Here is a 20,937-nt window from a genome sequence, read left to right on the forward strand (position 1 = left end):
ATGTACATTATATAGTTAATATTACACCATGATGGTACAAAAGGTATAGATAAAATATTATTTACAAAAGAGAAGCCTTTATTTATTACTACATAACCATCTTTTACTCCTCAAATTCCAGTTTATCATCAAGGGTATATCTTTTTCCATTTTCAATGAGGAAATATAGTAAGAAGCTAGTAGTCATGAAAGAAGAGCACGTAAACATTTCTGAGATTAATATTATAGCATTGAACAAGATTCTTCAGTTGGATATCTTGCAGTTATGAAACAATGACATTTTCTTAAAGATGTTTGGCAAATATTGCATTACTTTTTCATGTCACTGATGTAATTAATTAAAAGTAACAGTCAGATTATAACATGTTTTATCTTTAATTTTAACATTTTTCATTTCAGTAAGTATTCCAGAGTATGATGAGCCAGAGGATAGAAATGGTATGTATGATTTTCTATCTCCATGACCCTTTCTCTTGACTGTCTCAGATTAAGACATGTAGTGTCACTGAACAATCTCTACAGCCCATCATAGCAGGAGTCGATCTGGAATAGGCAGTGCTATGATTGACTAAGACTGTGACTTTCTTGAAGCTTTAAGTGTTGTGTTTTTTTTCTCTTGCTTGTTTGAAACAGTTCGTTCTTTTTTTTCATTTTGATATTCTGACTCCTTTTCTTGTTTCTAATGCAAATATTTTTAAAATGCTGTAGTACTTTTCTTCCTCTTAGGTTAACTCATTAACTTTTCTTCTTTGCTTCAGATGACAATAGTGAAAAGGTTAATGACCAGGCGAAGCTAATAGTGGGGATTGTAGTCGGTCTTCTGTTGGTTGCCCTGGTTGCAGGTGTTGTCTACTGGCTCTATGTGAAGAAATCAAAGTAAGAATTCATGGAAAACTTGATACTAAACTTAAAAAAAAAAAATCATCAACAGAAATGTATATTTACCTGTTTTCCTTCCTGCAGCATTCCAGTAGTATGACTGGGGACGAGTCGTTAGAGTAGGTGCATTTAGTAGTGAAAGGAAACTTGGCACTTCTGATTGGCATGCCCTAAAGCTTAACAAGACACTTCTCTTGGAGAAGGACAGGTTACTCCAAGACTTTTTTCATAGTTAGTCGTCTGTAATGAGGTTCTGTTTCCTGACAGCCAAGCCTGTGCTGATATGGAACTTGTGAGTTAATTGTGGGAAGTCACCTCCTGTTTTGTTCTACTGCTACTAGAAACTGTCTACAGAAAAAATTTGGGTAACTAACTCTTCTGCTTTAAAACATGGACTAAACTGAAGAATAGGTCTAAATTATCTCCAGTAGGAGAAAGATCCTTAATTCATTCATTCACATATACTTGGAGATCTATGGGAGTAAACATAGACTTCTTTGCTGAAAAAATAGAAGCCGTCATCCAACTGAGTATGTTTTAGCTATCTCTAAGCAAATACAGTATTTGCCAGTGAGGCCTGCTTGGCTTTCAAGTTTCTGTATTATCACTCAGGCCCACTTTGAGATCATCCAGTTTATTTTATAAAAAGTAGCCATTTTTCTCCATAGTTTTAAAGATGGCTCTGACTGTGTGCCATTTGGCCTTATCACCATATGTGTGTCCCGAGGGAGAATTTACAACAAGCTTGCTGTCTGAAGGGTTCCTTTTGACTACTTTTTAACTAGGGAGATTAAGGAAGTGATGCATAATAAGTGCAAATCAATCAGCAGAAGTGTACAAAAAATCTTTATGTTCTTTTTGTGACTTTTTGTTAAAGTTAGCTCAAATGAGATCTAAAATATAACATTGATAGAAAGTGTTACAAGGAATTCTCTATCTACTTTTCTTAGAAAATGCTGTTTTTTGGATATTACATATGGATTGTACTCCAAACGTAACTGAGTAGTTTTTGGAAGTTCTGCAAATAAAGACCTGCTGTAAATGACCCAAGCACAAAACTACATTCAGATATTATAGATGAGGAAAAAAAAGCACTTTTTTTGGAAAGCTTATGCTTCTTTTGGTTACAAATTAAGAAGTAATAATAGAGCCACAGAACCATTAGGGTTGGAAAACTAAAATCATCTAGTCCAATAATATTGAGCTCCTCCTCCCACACTTTGCTACTCTTGTAATAATGCCTAGAATCATTTTCTTTCATCTGTTTTGAATATGAGAATGTGCAATCATAAAATGATACATTGATTGGGTTTTTGTAAGAGGTGGTAGGGTACAAGGAGGGCAGAGAAGGTAAAGTATCTTTTTTTTCTGTACTATTATGTAGTGTGGTGAGATCCGACGAGAAACTTAGATTACAGGATGTCATTTGCTGAAATGAGCTTATGATTTAAGATAGCTTTTTCCTCTTCAAATATAGAATACGTTATATTCTAAATGGAATATTCTATATTCTTTTTTCTTTTCCTTGTGCTCAATTTCTCTTATACATGCATTCAGTAAAATTAGAGCTTGAATTTATTAGAAAGGTTCACTGGGAACAAAATAATAATAAAAAAACCTTTACAGTTAAATAATAGTCTTCCTATTTCAAACAATGTTGCTGGCTTCTGAAACCCTTAATTGACACACTGTCACTGACAATCTCATGTTCTCAGCATATATTTAAGTTGATCTGTTTTTATCCTCCCTAACTTGTGCATGCTGTACTTGCAAGAGCAGGCTGAGTGTCAGTACCTATTCTCTGACAAAGTTTTTAGCGCAAATTGTAGTCTAGAAATAAAAATAGTCCTTGTAAAAAGCACCTTACACCTTCAGACACAACCCGTGTCTAATCACAACTGTCCATCTCCGTGCAGGCCAACAGGTAGTAGTTACTTTTTGAACCCACCCTTGAACAGTAACTCACCTAATCTCTATCCCCAAAGTGACGCCAAAGGAAAGTCTGAGAAGGCAGCAGCACAGAACTTTGCAAGTCTGCCGAGGCAAGAAAAACATTACTGTTGTCATTATTGGTGTCGTGGTTTGTATAATCTTCTGTTGTTTTGTCATCCACACTAAGTAGAAATCACACTTGTAGCCTTGGAATACATTCACAATAAATTATAGAGTTATTCACTGCCTCAGCTCCACTCGATGGAAAAGCTGATTACTGCCACGTATTCTCTTCACTATGAATATTATCCCATAAATCAGGGACTCATCTGTATTCCATGTCCTGCAACCCCACCCCCCTCACATTAAGAGCTGAGGCTCCCTATCCCAGCATGCTTTGTTTCTCCTTCATCTGAGCAGAACGCCAAACACTTGTTTTCTACAGCTGTGTCCATTTTCCAAAAAGCATATTTTAAACTAATTAGCACTGAACAGAGGATATAGTATAGCACTTAAGAATCTTACTAAAATTTTTGCCATATCTTAGTTGAACAGTTCTAGAACACTCATTTTCTGTAAATCCTTCATATACAAAATTTTCATATGGCCAGAAACTACGGGGAGTTCTGTACAAATTAAATGTTTAGAAAGAAAGCGGTGCACCCAGCACCCTATTACCCCTGTTCTCCAGGCACAGATGTGTTGCGTGTGGATTGAACCTTTGCCCATTTTTGCTCTTTGAGTCTAGAAGTACACAAATCTCCATTTATATGATGCTAGAAAAAGGTTAAAGTAGTTTTAAAATGCAGCGAAAGTACATGCAGCTGGGCAAATTGAAGCACAGCAGCAGTCTTAAAATTGTTCATGCTCAGAGCACAACAAAATATTGAAATTCTCCTTGGATCACAGAGTAATCAAGAATGTTACTAGTCTCTCTCTGAAACTGAACACTTGAAGCATAGCAATTCTGATACTTTATAGGAAATTAGCATATGAAACCAAACATAGCCGGGCAAATATATAGGCAACTTGCTGTATCCTTTCAGCAAGATGCAGCACTTGCATTGTTTTTCATGCAGTTGCCTTCCGAAGAAAAGACCAAGTTGCGAACAACCCTGGAAGAGTCAGTTAACATCACAAGACTTATATCATTTTTATGTTAATTGAATTTACAAAAATCACTCTTTTCTATATCACTAGAGTGTTTTTCTTGTTGCCTTTTTTCCTACCGATAGACATTTGAAAGTAACTGTAGGAATTAGAAAGTAAGATTGAGGTAAATGGATAGAGGTTGCAAATAGTCCAGGTTTGGTTGTGTAAGATCCTCAGCTCCTGGAAAGTCTTCTACAGTGTTTACAGTTCAGTGTTTTAACATGCCTTTTAAAAGTATTGCCAACAACGAAGTTCATCGTTCTTGCTTCAACACCCAGAATTACATCTCTGTATGTTCTCTTACTTGTCGTTATCACAAGCTTGATAACAGGACAAAAGGCACTGCAGATTTTCTTCTTAAGGAGAATTCAGGCTGAGGCCTAGATGCGTGAGATAAAAAGAAATTAGGAATTAAACCCCAAAGGATGTTTTGTTTTGTTTTTTTTTTTTTTGGATATGTAACCTACATGCAGTGTGTATTTACACTAAAGCAAGCAAAACAATGGAGATAGATAGAAAAAAAAGTCTTTATATTAAGAGTAATGTTGTCAAATGTATCTAAACAAAATGCATGAAGATAACGGCCTCTCTACACACACTCAAAAGAAAACCGAAGACCTCATTTTGGCACTACTTACAGAGACATTTTGATTAGCATTCCCCAAGGATAATTGTTTTCCTGAAGAGCAAGCATAGATAAATGTAAAATATGAGTCATGATTTTAGCAAAAGCTTGGAATGATCTGTTTTAAAAACGATTAAAAAATAAGAAACAACTTGCCAAGAGATATAAGTAAGCTCATATTAATACAACCAACTTTCACAATATCATGGAGCAATATCATAGAATCCTAGAATGGCTTGCGTTGGAAGAGACCTCCAAGATGATCTAATTCCAACACTCCTGCTGGGGGCAGGGTTGCCAACCACTAGATCACGCTGCCTAGGAACCCATCCAGCCTGGCCTTGAATGCCTCCAGGGATGGGGCAACATGGCCAAAGCATACTAAAATAGGGGCTTACTGGATCCGTTTATCATATTGTGTGTGAGATGACATGAACAAAGTAGGCTGTTTTGCCCTTTTGGGCAAATTCCCTGGAATATTTGAGTCCATTCAAAGAGAGTTACCCAGTTGCTCGGATGTCATTGGGAAATCTCTTTTGAGCTACAAGTGGAGCAAGTTGATGGAAGTCAATTCACAAAAAAAATTAAGAAACAGTCATTGAATGTGAAGGTAGCAAAGGACCATTCCCAGGTCTCAAGTCTCTTCAGGAAGTGGCAGAAACTGGGTTTTGAGCCGTTACTCTGTTGCAAGCCCTGGCAACATCTGTTGAACCCTGAGGATTGGTGCTGTACCAGGGTTGCCCATTCCTCCTGTTGGCACAGCACAGCACTGCCGATGGATCACACTGCTGCAACTCAGTCCAAATTTTGATTCTGTCTCTTAATAATGCTATTTAGGTAACACTAAAAAAACTCAGGAATAGAGTTTGTACTGAGGTGGTGAATCTGCCTACATATCAGCATTTGGTGATCAGCAAGATCACCAAGCCACTCGAATTGAACTTTGTATGTATTTCAGTCGCAGGTGCTGAGAATCTAAATCTGTCTGGCTTTCAGATATGAAAAGCTGTTGCTGCTTTGATTTCAGACAAGCAATACGTACCGTATTCCATCAGGGTTCTGGAGAGCCTGTCTCTTTCAAAGTCAGAATGCTGCCTTTCAGCTCTCCATTCTCACCCCTTTTGGCTCTAGGAAAACAGAGATAGCGTTTAGTGAGGGGAACACCATTCACTGAATGCAAAACTACAGTAGAACACCTGAAAAATAAATCTTGATAGCAACACAGGACCTACCAGCTGTAGTCATTGATCCATTTTAACCTGATCAAATAGTAATGGCAGTTAGTTACAGTTCCCTGTCATTAGGTGTAAGGTCATTCGAGATCCAGTCTGCTTTAGGTCCTATAAAACTGTGGATAAGAGGCAAAAAAAAAAGCATCATGCTGAGCCATGCCAATAGTCTGTCCATTCCACCCACTTGTCTGCAGGAGCAGCCCCAAGCACTCACATAAAGCACTGTGAGAGCAGATGAGCACAACGCTGCTTCCCCACCTCCAACTTATATCAGCTCTGGCAGTTGCCCAGCTCCTGATTCTTTCAGCTTTTCATCTCTTTCCTTACCGTCTCCAGTTTTGTAAGACTTCTTTATGGAAAAGGCTTGTTATCTGTGACAAGACAGATTCTGTGCTCTACATAAAACAAACACTTTTTTTACATTTTAATTTAATTTATTAATTTAAATAATTTCCCGAACTTTTAAAGGTTTTATTTGTTTGTTTGGACATTTTGTTTGTTTGGTTTTAACTAGGATTAAAGAGATTTGTGAAGGCTTATTACGAGCACAGGAGAATGTCGATCTCTACCAAATCATTGGATTTTCTTCTTCGTTACATCCTTTTCTTCTGTGCACTTAATGTGTCCCAGGCTTTTAGATATCAGAAGAAAGTAGGAAGTTTACAGCACAATAGAAACTTACCACTGTGGAACATGTTACTTTGAGTTTCAAATTCAGCATTTTTAAAATTAGATTTGCCTATGACAGCTGGTAGTTTGGATCTGTGTAGTAAGAGGGTTTACAGAAAACTGGTTCTGCACAGACATTTGCCCTTCTGTCAGCCACACAAGCAGAACAGAGGCAGTCTGAGAGCATCATTCAAAGGGAAATGCAACTTGGAAGCATTACAAGTTTGAAGCACCTGGGAAGTAACCTACTCCAAAATCTTTTTGGTTTAGAGCGGTCCCATTGAGCTTACTTCGTGGGATTTGGGACCCCAAATTGCACGCTTTCTGGCACTGCCCATCACACCCTGCTCCCACCAGCAGCTGCCACAGCACTCCCAGGGGTGCTGAGGAGCAGGTGCACTGGCACCAGGTAGAAGCTGTGCTGAGATAAGGACAAAATAGTGCTCTATTGACAGTACTTTTCATAGCTCCTTCAGCTCAGGGCACATGCAGTGCTCAGCCCCGGCTCGCAGCCTTTGCTCAGATGGAGGATGTGCACTGAAACACTCCGATAGCAAAAAATTGGAATTGGTGGTTTTGTGAGGTACATACCTGCATGGTGTCAGCGTGACATGTCACACTACCTTGCCTACCTACCTGTGTCTTCATTGCATTTTGCAAGTCAGTGTCACCACAGATCTTTACCCTGAAGCAAGGGTGAGCATATACATAAATCTGTCACAACAGATGTTACTTTTCTGTAGGGGAAACAAATTATCCATAGAGAAAATGCCTATACCATAATCTGCTTTGACACAAGGGATTTACTTTGTCCCACTCAAACACATTTGCCCATTTACATTTTAAAAATTGTGGCCTTCAAAATGTTATCGCAGCTCTGCAGGAATCTTTCACCTTGGCAGACAGCAAGGCTTCTCACACATTAAATGAATGGCTTAGTGGTTTTATTGTGCTAAGCCAAACTAAGCACTTAACTCATTAATTCATCTCCACCACTCGTATTAAAGACAACCTGCTATTTTAAATGAGGCATACCTCTTTTCTCCCCCTCAAACGTTTACACAATCCCTTCTTTACCCAAACCTTGTCAGTCAGAGCCAGAACAGATCTGGAAGACAGAATGTTTTCTTTTTTTGGTGTTGCCTGAATTTTCATTAATTTCTTCACAGTTAAAGAGCTGCTGTTTGGCACAGCCTCTGAAAGTCAATTACTACAAGTACACAAAAGATTGCTATGTTGATCAAGATATCTTAGCCACACTTGTAACATTTTAGTACGCCTTAAAGCAAACTCTTGTTTATTGAAACAAGCTACACAATTAATTTGTCAAGATACATGGATCTGCACAATGGGTTTGACCATACTTTGCTAGCTCAGAATAATTCTGAATTTCCCAAGGTGTAACACACGCAAACACAGCCCTGCTGCAGTGCTCCAGTGGGGAAACTGGTGCTATTGGTCCATTTGCAAACATATGCAAGCCTATTGCTCTGCTCCAAACAGAACTGTAAGAGTGGAGGAGCAGCATCATTAATGTGAGTATAGAACAGAGCACTGCAGAAGTGCAAAAATGACCTTAATTTTTCATTCTAGGACAGCGTCAAAACATGTAGACAAAGATCTTGGAAATATAGAAGAAAATAAAAAACTAGAAGAAAACAATCATAAATCTGAGACTTAAGAGACAAAACGTGTCAGTCATCATTCCAGGTAGGTGTTTCATACTGCAAAATCTAGTGTCTGGCCGCCTCTTCTCTCTAGCGATCTGTGTCCAGCAGTCACAGTGGTAGCTCAATTCTGTTGCTTACTCTTTGGGCATAAGAAATGGGGTGGTTTTGACTCTGGTGGTATGAGAACAGACAGACTCGAGTCCCCAGCCAGTTACAAGTTCTAACCTGCATACACACATATTAAAGAAGTGTAGTATTTAGACATGAGTTAGTACTTGGCTTTATTTTAGTTCATGCACTTGGTGAAATGAAAAAAAATAATTGTATAGTATACCATTGTGGTATATACATACCTGTGGGTTTGTGTGAGGAAGATGTGTAGGTACCATTCAGAAGGTTTCGAGTTATGGCTTTAAATGTTCACAGGAGCGCTCTTGCCTTACTGGAAGCAATATTTCTTGGTGGGCTTTATTCATCAACGCTGCAAGAGGCACGAACCTTTTCTAAGAATAAAATCATTCTTTTATCCAGGATCTCACATAGTGGTACTGTTCTCCATTTGCTCTTGGGAAGAGACACTGTATATTAAGCTAGTAAAAGTGCAACAGGTATACAAGCTTGCCCAGCTGGGATCTGTATAAAATAAAGTGTGCAAAAATAAACAGACGCTGAAGTTCTGTCTAGAGTTACTGGGCACTACAAAGCACCAACAGCACCACCCAGTGCCCACACATCTATACACCACTGCTGCATACCTACATCCCATGTCTCACTACTTGGTGCTCAAAGTGGGATTTTAGACCATTTTTTCTGAGCAACTAAAGCAATTTTAAATGAACTTTGTAGTAGCTCACCATACTGAGTTTTCTTGAATTAATCATCAGCTGATCGTTAAAAGGGGAGTAGTACGTGCTCAGTGGCACAGAGTTTGGAGTTCCTCAATCGAAAAGCCATGGATGGCCTTGATTTTCAGGGCCCGTAAGTAAATTGCACTGGGTACCTGCTCTGGGCTGCAGCGCTCTAAAGTGTATGGTGGGATGATCACATTGCTCATTTGTATAAGAATACAGCTCTGATTATGGATCATTTCACTATGTTAATACTATCTGAAATTTTAAAATAAATCCTGCTATTTATGTACTAAAATGATTACAGAGTATATGAAGAGATGCAGCATTCCCATGTGCCATTTCCTTGGGATTTCCATGGGACTGGGAATTCCCAAATAATACCCTATGAGCAATTTAAAAAGTGGAAACTAAATTTGGATTTTGAAAAAGTCGCAGTGTACACACTCGGCATTTCTACAGGAAAATTCTGCCATCTCCTGGGCTGGGGGTCATTCTGTATTTATTTTTTTTTTCTGGACTCTGTACTTTCAACAGTGCTGCACTACTGAGGGGATTAGATGGAGATGAAATTAGCTGAAGGTGCTTATTGACCGTAGCAGTTCAGATAGTATCACGGGCCTTCAATGCCATCTTGTATTATGATTTTTATTTTGTAGGGTCAGTAGTTCGACATAAATGAAAGCTTATCCATAAGTGTATTACCTACCAGATAGACTTACTTGCTTTAGGAAGTACATTGCAATGGCTGTTCTTATCATGAAGGAAAGCATTCTCATTAAATGGGAGAAGAAAATGCTGAGAATGTTGCTTTTTGTATGGAGGTCAGACACCAAGCAGTTGTGTCGTTTAACGTGTTTAAATCTAAACCTGTTTAACTGCCTTTATCTTTATGTTTTCAGAGAATACATATAGACCAATTGAAGCATGAACGTGGATTGTATTTAAACGTATACAAAGAAGTGACAGCTATTCATGGTTCAAGTATTAAACAGATCATACTACCAAGTTTTCAGCGGATTTTAGATACAATTATCTCAAGCTAAAAGAAAAAAAACAACCCACAGAATAACTAATTTTGGCAACAGCCATGATAATAGGTCACCATGTTGTGTTCTGTTTAAAATATTTTTTTTGTAAATGTCTGCACTGAAGATTTCTTTTTGTTTGCCTTTATGTAAATTTTTTACGTAGCTATTTTTATACACTGTAAGGCTTTGTTCTGGGAGTTGCTGTTATTCTGATGTATAGTGTAATGGTTTTATTTCAATTGTTTTTATGACACCCTTTGGGCAGGTACATGTCTAATTCTGATTGTTATCAGTGAAACCTCTGCTTTGTAGCAAATACCTAAAGCGTAGGATTGTCTTCAAGGAAAATATCAATCTCCTTTTTCATTTTTAGAAGTCACAGTAAAGAGGAGAGGTGACAGCTGTGACAAAAATAAGCTGAATTGTTAATAAGAGTGAGAATTTAAGAAAGCCGAGCAAAAGCAAACGGCCAGAAAGGGAATAGAGAGTTTCTATGGAGAAGGCTGGGGACTGAGCAAGGAACACAATGAAACACTCATAGCCTACGTGCAGATGGTGGCCCGTGGTCCTCTCCTTGTAGAGCAAGGCGTGTGTTTTATTCATAAATTGCCTGTTGTCCTTCGTGTTAGAATTAGGATAAGGAACTGGATTTCTGGATTGATTTTGATTCCTTTACGTTATCCGCTGCCTTAAAGTACTGTACCTTTTCTTCATTTCAAAGAGATATCAGTCAGAATTGGAGATTTTTTAAAACAAAAAGTGGTCATATCAAAGCTGCATTTTTTTTCCACAAGAATAGAATATATATATTTTTTGTGTGTTTTGTTAACTATGCTACAGATATTGAATGCACCTTGAGATAATTTTAGTGTTTTTAACTGGTACCTAATTTATCAAACAGTACATATAATTGTAACAATGAAATGTCTATGTATCTTTAGTTACATTCAAGTTTGTAACTTTATAAACATGTTTTACGCTTGAGGAAATTTTTAGAATGGTACTGATAAGAAAATGGTTTAGGGTGAATGGCCGATAGAGAATTGTTCTTAAGCGAGAGGGAAGTTTCATTCTGCGCAGAAGGATCGTTTCAGGAAGCAAGTGATAGGCGAGTTGATGGTGAGGAACAGCAAAGCACGCAGAACATCAGGTTTCCTTTTACAAATATCCAGGGAAAAAGTATGTTTTTATAGACTGGTAGGCAAAAAATAAATAAATAAAAGAAAGAGATGGATGTTAGGAAATGTATTTTGCCACTTTTGCATTATTTAGGGGGGAAGAAAACACTGTTACTTGTAAATTTGTAAAATGTTATATGTCTGGGCAGTAGTGACTGATGTCTTAATAAAAGCTTCCTGTAGTGCATTGGCATGGATTAAATACATAAGAAGTCCTATAGACTCTATGCTGTATAAAATACTAGAGGAAAATCCTGTTATATGCCTCTAAACTTTTGATTTGTTACTGTTTTATTTGGCAAAAAGAAAAAAATTATTATAATCTTGGTCAGTATTTAAACCAAAGTAAAATGGGGGACAAACCAAAGTGATTTGTTTTGCATGGCTAAGCCATTATGTTATCTCTGTAAATATTGTGATTTTTTTTTTTTTTAGAATTTTGTTAAAAAAATTCTAAAAATTTTTAAACACCTGTTTTTCCAAAATAAAACGTGAACACACAAAGAAGTTACTTTATATACAAATATATCTTTTTCTTTTGGTGCAAGAACACTGCCAAGTGATACACATTTTTTTAACAAATCGCAGTGGGCGTGACTCTAAACAGGCAAAGTTGCAACAGAATTCTGGGAAGGAGTATGCAAAAATCAACTGCCTGTTTATAACACTACAAATATAGTTTTTAAACACAGAGAAGAAACCTCCAAAGATCATCAGGGAAAGCATAGGGAAGGGTTGAAATTGTTCATACCACTGTCTTGGGAGCGCGGTGGAAGAAGAGAAGAAGAAAAGTCCCTCGACTTCCACGGCTATGAGAAAGGAATTAGAGCACCTTGTTCATCCTTTGGGATTCTGCTAGATCTCCTATGCACTTTAAATCGTCAGTCCTAGGAGCCGCGTTTTTCACTGCTCCATGTTCACTGTAGGCACGTTTCAAGAACCAAGAGTGCAAAAGAATTGATGTTTCTATCCATGCCTAAACAACAATAAAACTGAAGTATATCTTCACTTGCCTGTCTGAAAGCTCAGTTTGAAAGAACACGTATGCATGTGAGTAAGGCACTTTACTTACCAAGCTCGTGTTGTTGCTGACTGTAATCCTACAAATATATACCTGCAGAATCCGGCTGGTGCAGAAAGTCCCACAAGGTTCGGGGGGTTCTGTGTGGGTGTACGGGCCTTCTCTTGGAGCAGAGGGTCAGGACCACGAGAGTATCAGCACTCACTTACGAGATAAACAACTGTCCCATGCTGCCTCGTAGATACCTGAAACCTTCCATGAGGTTGGTACGCGTCTCTGCTTGTGACCTGGTTAAAAGAAACACTCTTGGAAGGAATCTTAAGGGTCCTGTTGAAATCTAGTGTTGTGCACCACTCTGGTGTTCGACTTCAATTTACCACACATAGGAAGGAAAAAAAAAAAAATCTCTCCTCAGAAATGGTTTAAAAGCATTACAACACATAGTGGAAGAAAGCCAACCCTCTCATTTTAAGGTTGGGAAATTAAGATGGGTTGTGGTGTCTGTTCATGGCTGTATAGGGAACTGCCACTGAGCTTGGAGCAAACCAAGAGGTTGTCCACATGGTGCAGAGGCAGCTTCATGCAAGGAGAGCCCACAGGCTTCTCAAGCCAGCCATTTTTTTTAAGCCCTCAGAAGCAATATCTCAAAACTACAGCTCACTCTAATAGATAAACAAAACACTAGCACAGAAACATCATTGATAATGGCATGCTATTAATGGCCTCAAGTTGCGCCAGGGAAGGTTTAGGTTGGATATCAGGAAAAACTTCTTTACAGAAAGGGTTGTCAAGCACTGGAACAGGCTCCCCAGGGAGGTGGTTGAGTCACCATCCCTGAATGTGTTTAAAAACCGTTTGGAAGTGGTGCTCAGGGACATGATTTAGTGGTAGGTTGTTAGGGTAGTACGGTTAGGTTGCGGCTGGACTTGATCTTGAAGGTCCTTTCCAACCTGAGCAATTCTATGATTCTGTGCCCTGAAGGTGAGGCCTTCTGAAGGAACAGTGAGCGCTTGGAATCAACACAACAAAAGGCAAAGCATTAGGTGGATTTTGTACTGGGTCTGAGTCCTACAGAACAGATTGCTTTCCAGGATTGTAATGCACCTCCATCAACACTTATTAAGCTAGCAGGTGTCCAGACCCATAACTAGTGTTAAATTCTTACCAGATTGCTTACCCATAAAACAGACTATCCACACCTGATCATCCGTATTACCCATGACATGCCAACATTAACTAGCGATACAGATGGTTCAGGCAATGTGTTACACCTTTCCCTGCACAGAGTTTTCATAATGTCCTGCTTTGAAATACACAGGCAAATCAGTAACTCTAAATTACATGTAGATGACTTGAACATTATGAGATGGTGACATGTTTTATCCATACTGACAGCAGCCCTAGAGACAGGCAAAGGTAGTGTTGTGGTTTTTTTGTTTTGTTTGTTTTTAAGGAATTTCTTCATGGAACATGCAAGTTCACCTTATATCCTCAGCTGCTGCAGTTCAATCTGGTTTACTTGTACTACTGCATGGAGCTTGTAGCCAGGTTTCCTGTTGGCTTCATTTTTTAGATTGTCACATGTACACAATTAGCTAAGATTACTGATGACATATGAAATGAGATCACGCCCTCCTTCTGTCAACCACATCTGTACAAATGTTTTTTCTTGATGAAAAAGCATCTCCATCCAGGTATCTTCTTCCAAAAATTACCTGCTACAGCTTTTTTGAACAGGTTGCACCTGCAGGCAGGATAGTGCAACCCATGGAGTTGGAGAGAACGCAGGAGGTCCGTGACTTCTGCACATTATGTACCTGTCTCTCTAGAAGAGGGTGGGATCTTCAGGCTGGCAGAAATCAGCTTAGCTCCAGCGCTGAACAAGGGGGACTTCAGCATTTCCTCATGGTACTTTGTCAGAGGCTGAGCACACCGCAGTACTACAGGAGGACAGGGAGCAAGGTGGAAAGGCTGAAAAACAAAATGGAAATGAACATATATACAGAAAAAACTCCACCCCCACACCTTAAAACGTGTGCTTCATGAGTAACACAGCACACACATTTAATGATTTGTTTCAGATTGTCAGAATTGGAAACTAAGCTTATTACTTATTATCTAATTACGCCAAAATCAATTTATTAAGATCAACTCCAGCCAGCCAGCCACTCACAATCAGCCACTCAGTTCTTTATAAGTCCTGTAATTTGCACATTTTTCTCATTTACATTCTAAATAGAAGCATTTACTCTGTTAGCAGCAAGGCACTCACTTTGATGTTGGAATGAATTTCAGCTTGAAAAGGTAGAGACTAAGTATTATGAAATTTTGTTCCTTAGTCAGAAAACAGTAATGTACCTCCCCTATACCCCCTCACCCCCAAATATTTTTCTCGTCCTCATGTTCCCACCTGATGGTGCAGCAAAGGCCTGCACAGTCCTCTGTTCTCTGTCCTAGTGCTCATTCTCTCATCTCCTGTGCTGGGCAGATTGATTCTCTGCTACCCTCACCATCACTTGATTGTTTGTAGGATTTTTTTTTTTTAATATGGCATGCAGGAACTTTCACCCTGGAATGTCAGCAAGAGCGCTTTGTTTAAGGATGTGATCTTTTTTCATGCATTTTGTCTCATGTAGCTGTGATACAAGGACTGCTGCAGACTGCTCGGCCCTGTACTTGAGAGGGATCTGAAGGGAACGGTAACATCTTACTGCCTTAAGAACAGATCCAGTTTATTTAAAGTCATTTCCACCCATTTACTTTCTCACCTTTTCTACTTTTTCTTTCAGCCCAACCTCACTCAGAAAAACACTCTGTGTAATACAGCCCACATTAAAACAGGGGAACTGCAAATCCAGAAGAGGCGCAATGCCTCCATCACCTCCAACCTGCCCCATCCACCCCAATCCTTTTTCCCTCTCAGGATTCTCACCAGAGCAGGGGAGTTACCACTGCACAGGTACATCGCTGATGGCAATTTGAGTTCTCCAGAGCTAGCAAGAAAAACACACACATTCAGATGGCGTTGCAATTGTTCGATCATATCTACGCACCAGCTCCAAGATTTCATTACCATTTGCAGCTGTCAGAAGATGGGAGAGCCCAGCACTGCCAACAGAGTGCATTTGAAAGGAAGAGTGTAATTGAATCTAAATTCAGGAAATGAAATGAATTAAAGAATTGAATAAAACCTCATATAGATAAAATATTTCCACAAATTCAATTTCAACGTTGTTGATATAGAAGCTCTCTCTGCTTTTATTAATGCAAACAAAGAAATATCACACTCATTTCCTTGAGTGTAAGAAAGTAAACAGAGACAAACGCAAGTGACCAAAGTGAAAGAAGCAGGATGGGTGAATCAGACTGGACAGGCTTTATGTGATGATAAAATTGGAGTTACTGAGATTACCAGTGGGTGGAATAAGACAATTCCAATTATACGTGCAGTGCCTTTCTAACCCCAAGTTGCTGTATGTGGAAGGAAATCATTTTGCAGCACAGTTTTGCTGTGTGTCTTCTGCTGAGTGCCAGGTCCCACGTTTTCATAATTCAAAATATATATCACCCAACCACAATAGTGGGAAAGTAGATTTTTTCACTGAGATTTATGTCAGGTAAGGGCAAGAAGTTTGGATTCTCAGTAGTGAGAAGCTCTTCAGAAGAGTAATATTCATGGACCACCTCCTCCTGCACTGTTGCTACCCTGAGAAATAGTCATCTGGTCCTTCAAAAAAGGGGTGAGGGAGAAAAAGGAAGAGTGAAATTACACAGAATTAAGAGTATAACTCATTGAACGTGCAAGATCTTTCAAGAAATGTAAAAAAAAAAAAAGAGAGAGAGAGAGATGATAATGTTGCTGTGATCATGGCCTCTGGTGATATACCTTAAGTGCAGTGTTCCACTCATATGCTGTTTCTGCTGCTCGCTCTCTCTGGAGTGTTTATTCAAACATTTGCTCTCTCTTCATTACGTTGCTTTCCTACATTTACACTAGCTGAAAGATGCTATTAGCTATCCCCATGACAGACTGGCATCTCTTATAAAGCTGCTGGCCTCAGTGGCCCTTGATCTCCAACACAGGAAGCCACTGGATCTCTTCATGAAGCTCTAGAGGGAACAATCCTTAGCACTGGGCAGAGGTAAAAGTAACAAAACATTCATCTAGTTCCAGTTGCAGCAGGACAGAGATTTAGACACTGAAATGTAACTTTAACCATTACGGAAAGTGTGCAGGCAGCTGGGGTTAAGTAAAATAGGATATATTTGCTTCCTGAATGGCTGGGGAGGTCTGAGAGCTGAAGAAGCAGAAGCAGCTGGAGCAGCCCTTGCTGAAGCACAGCCCAGCCTCCTCACAGCACCAGGTACTGAGAGAATATGTTAAACATCTACATTTTTCAATTCAGCAAAATTCAACTCAGAGTCCAGAGACGGACCAAGAGAAAAAAGCTGCCTTGTGATCTGCGGAAAAGGTTGGAACCTGTTCAGATCCAGGACTGTGACCAAACACAAACAGTTCAGCTTCCTCACACTACATAAGACTGCCTTTTTTATAATAATTTGTCTTTCACTGCAAAGTACATTTACATAAATTTACATGTGGAAAGTACTCAAATACATTTAGAGGTATTATTAACTAATAAACCTTTCACAAATGATATTTTAATGCATTTGGTTCTTTCACCCAACTGGATCTTGACACAAGACGACAGGAGTATGATAAGTAATCCAGCATAAAAATGCATTATTTACCATCTCTTGTTAATCTGCCTGGAACACAAGGCATAGCATTTCTTGCTGGCAGGGCATATGGAAGAGACATGACAAAAAAACAGGGAACAAAGCTACAATGAACAGCAAAAGCAACAGAATTTCTATTTGGGAAAACATCATCTTTGTTTCCACCATCCTGGAGGGAATTTTGGTGTGAAAATGTCACACCAGCTCACCCATTCTATATTACTGATGCTCATCCACCACTACATTCCAGCTAATTCAAAAGCCAACGCAGCAGGACAGAGGTGGTCAGAGAGGAAGTGTCAGAAACCAAGGAACCAAGATGGAACAAATAATGAAGTTACTCAGAATGCATTAATGCTGACCAACAATCATTAGGAAAGATACAAAGGAAGTTAGATCAGAAACATGAGTTTTCTGAAAAAGAAGCTAAAGCAAAATTTCACAGGGGAAAAAAGGTTATCCAGACAAAAAAAAAATGCACTGCATGCAATGGCAGCTATAAAGCATTCAGACAGATTTGGAAAGATGATTATAATGATCCCCATAAAAATTTGCAAAGGAAACCAAACAGATGCTATAACCTGAAACAAAACTGAATCAAAAAAATTTACCAGGATTTAAGAGAGATCAAAACAGTTTTGATTGTGTAAAAATGGGTGAGCTACAACTGAGATCTAACAAAGCTTTAAATTAAATACATCACCTTTAAGCAGGGATTCAAAAGATTGTAGACTACTACAGAAGACAGCCTAAGTGGAGGGGGAATCAGACCTTCCCTTACTGCTGCAGATTCTGCAGGGGAACAGCCATACAGTGTCCCATTTCAGAAAAAATTACTGCTTGTTTGTTATCTCAGGGTACGACTCTCCCCATCTAGATTACAGCTTGAGACATAACTCAAGATAAAATCATCAAATCGTTTGAGATGGAAGAGACCCTGTAAGGCCATCTAGTCCAACTCCCTGCAATGAACAGGGATATCCACAACTAAATCAGGTTGCTCAAAGCCCCGTCCAGCCTCACCTTGAATGTCTCGAAGGATGGGACATCCACTGCATCTTGGGGCAACCTGTTCCAGTGCCTCACCACCACTGTTATTGTAAAAAACTTCCTCCTTTTGTCTAATCTAATCTAAATCTTCCCTCTTTTAGTTTGAAACCATCTACCCGTGTTCTATCACAACAGACCCTGCTAAAGAGTCTGTCCCCTCCTTTCCTGTAGCTCCCCTATAGATACTGAAAGGCTGCTATCAGGTCTCCCCGGAGCCTTGTCTTCTCCAGGCTGAACAGCCCCAGCTCTCTCAAACTGTCCTCACAAGGGAGGTGTTCCATCCCTTGGATCATTTTTGTGGCCCTCCTCTGGACACTCCAGCAGGTCCATATCTCTCCTGTACTGAGGACTCCACATCTGGACACAGTACTCCAGGTGAGGCCTCATCAGCACAGAGCAGAGGTGCAGGATCACCTGCCTCACCCTGCTGGCCATGTTTCTTTGGATGCAGCCCAGGATACAGTTGGCTTTCTGGGCTGTGAGGGCACACTGCTGGCTCATGTCCAGCTTGCCATCCACCAGTACCCCCAGGTCCTTTCCAGAAAGGCTGTGTTCCATCCTTACATTCCCCAGACTGTATTGGTAGTGGGGATTACCAAGACCCAGGTGCCCACCTTTGTTCTTTATCTGACTTTTTATCATATTTTCCTTTCGTTCTGTTTCTGACCACATCTTTTTGCTCTCCTTATGCCTCTTTTTCTATGCTCAGTCTTCTTCCACATACATAACTTGCTCCCATTACTTCTTCTCCACTGTTTGCAAATAGTTCACACCATGGTGTGAGTTTACATGTCCTCTAAGACGAAACACTGCTTCAGCCTTGATAACTACTACTGTGTTCTAGATAAATACAAGCACTTTTCTACACACTGCATGAAGAGCATGCATATGACTGTTTCCACTCTCATACACCATCCTGTTTTCACTCAGCTGGTGGATTGCAAAGTGCTGCCCTTGACATGTTCTTTGGAGAGTCTTGGGGTTTCCTGCAGAGCCCTTAGAATAAGAGACCTAATATTCCAGGAGCACATCTTGCTCACAAAGGGTAACTCAAAGGAATCTGAGTGCCCACAGGTGCAAGCCAAACAAATCATTTTTTCAAACAGACAGATGGGAGTCGTCCAGCTCTAACACAGTAGCATAATATAGCATAGAAACCACATCAATCTAAATCTAAACAAGCTAAACCCAAAAAGCTGCAATTCAAAGAGGAAGTGGAAATGTTGATTCCCATATCCCTAAAAGAAGCAGATAGAGTATCAATAACTATGTTCTATATTCCTTAGCAGTAAAGCAAAGCACTGTGTAGAGAATGTCCAAAACCATTTGTACCCATGCCTGAGGGTAACTACCATGAGCAGAACTGACTGCTCGGAGGAGGGTACTGCTCTCACCCTCTCACACATCTCATGTGAGTAAGCATGCTTGGAGAGGGGAACTGTCCCATGGGGGACATATTTTAACCAGGGGAAAGCTTTATGTATGGAGCAAAACATCATAGTTTTAACATAAACAGGGTTTTGACTGCAGGTAGTTAACTTACTAGCCACAGAGATCAAGCAATTCTTCTGATCCATAATCACTCTCGACAGCAGGTGGAAGTTTGTGGTTGGAATTCGCAGTCTATCTCCACTCATACCAGAGATCATTTCTTCTCACTACATTCCTGGTGCCTGCAGAGCAAGGCAGCATTAATGGTTTTTTTTCCCCCTTGCTGATGCTGAGCAGACTATGATTCATCACGCTGGCACCAGACCCTATTCTGATGAAAAAAGTAATCTAAGCATTACTTATGTTCCTAAATATGTTAGGCATTTACAATATGTTTTTAACAGCTTTCCAGCTGATACACTGAATTTGTGTGATACTGCTTTGAATGAATGCAAGGCAAAACGACAACAGGTTGGTGCATGGAGTTCTGCTGTCCATTGCTTAACCTGCTGAGAGTACTCGGCTCCACGACAAGATGTACAAGAATTATTTTCTCCTTCTCTTCTAAAATCTGCTCTCTGTCAAAACCCAAACTCCATTACCATGTTAGATAATACTGAATTGGCAGTTACTTATTGGCAGTTACTTATTGCACTTAATTAACCCATTCCTTAACACTTTCTGATGAAAAGGTTCAACTGTCAGAACAGCTTTGAACTTTTTCAGCACTCAACAGGGCTGCAATCTGTGAGTGCATGGCCACTTTTTGATTGCTTTATTCAGCAAATAAAGCCTTGTACAACAGTGAGCTCAGGGCCCTCCACGCAGCCAAGCAACAGCAACCCAGCAGGTTTTTCCAAATGCTGACCTGCGAAATCATTTATTAAAGTCAGAGATTACACATGCATGGCCCCTCGTTACTATTTTTATTGCAATTAAATGATTTGACACACTTTTACCTGGTTGTTGACTAAGTCCCAGTGTGCTATCCTGTAACATTTAGCCATCATCTGAAAGCACTGTATCATGTTCAGAACCTCATGAGGAATTCAGATGCTATAATTTTATTACCAGTTTCTTAATGAAAGCAGAATATCATACTGAAGCTAATCTGTTCTGTTGACACAACAAGCTTCAAACTCCTGGCTTACTCCTCCCTAATCAGAAGCCTAATCAAATTTTACTTGTTAATATGATCTGATTATTAACCTGCTCAGGAAGAAATTATCTCTTTTCAGTTTTTCAAGTTAGGAACCTCCCAGGCTCACCACAGAAATCTAGGCACTGGCGAATGGTGGCACAGACTTCCCACCTTGTGTTTGGCTGGGATGCGGTTTCATCACCTCTCAAATAATGGGTGAAACTAACTGCAAGTGAGCAAAGCCTGACAAATGTCATGCTAGAGACAAGGCCAGAGTGTGGCTTTGCAGGCTGCGCTCCTTGTTCTCAGCCTGCTGGCTGATGGAGCTCCATCCAACA

At 39.6% G+C, this 20,937-nt stretch overlaps 1 protein-coding gene across 1 annotated transcript in view; it reads left to right on the plus strand.

The window, feature by feature from the left end:
* The window catches only part of ALCAM (activated leukocyte cell adhesion molecule), a 120,386-nt gene extending 108,162 nt beyond the window's left edge, over nucleotides 1-12,224 (plus strand). Inside the window, exons 13-16 of the mRNA XM_021400542.1 lie at nucleotides 400-438; nucleotides 759-876; nucleotides 8,083-8,199; nucleotides 9,910-12,224. Coding sequence (XP_021256217.1) covers nucleotides 400-438; nucleotides 759-876; nucleotides 8,083-8,170 — 245 coding nt within the window. The 3' untranslated portion in view covers nucleotides 8,171-8,199; nucleotides 9,910-12,224. The remainder of the gene's footprint in view (nucleotides 1-399; nucleotides 439-758; nucleotides 877-8,082; nucleotides 8,200-9,909) is intronic.

Source organism: Numida meleagris, chromosome 1 (genome assembly GCF_002078875.1).
Source record: "Numida meleagris isolate 19003 breed g44 Domestic line chromosome 1, NumMel1.0, whole genome shotgun sequence".
Lineage (NCBI taxonomy): Eukaryota > Metazoa > Chordata > Aves > Galliformes > Numididae > Numida > Numida meleagris.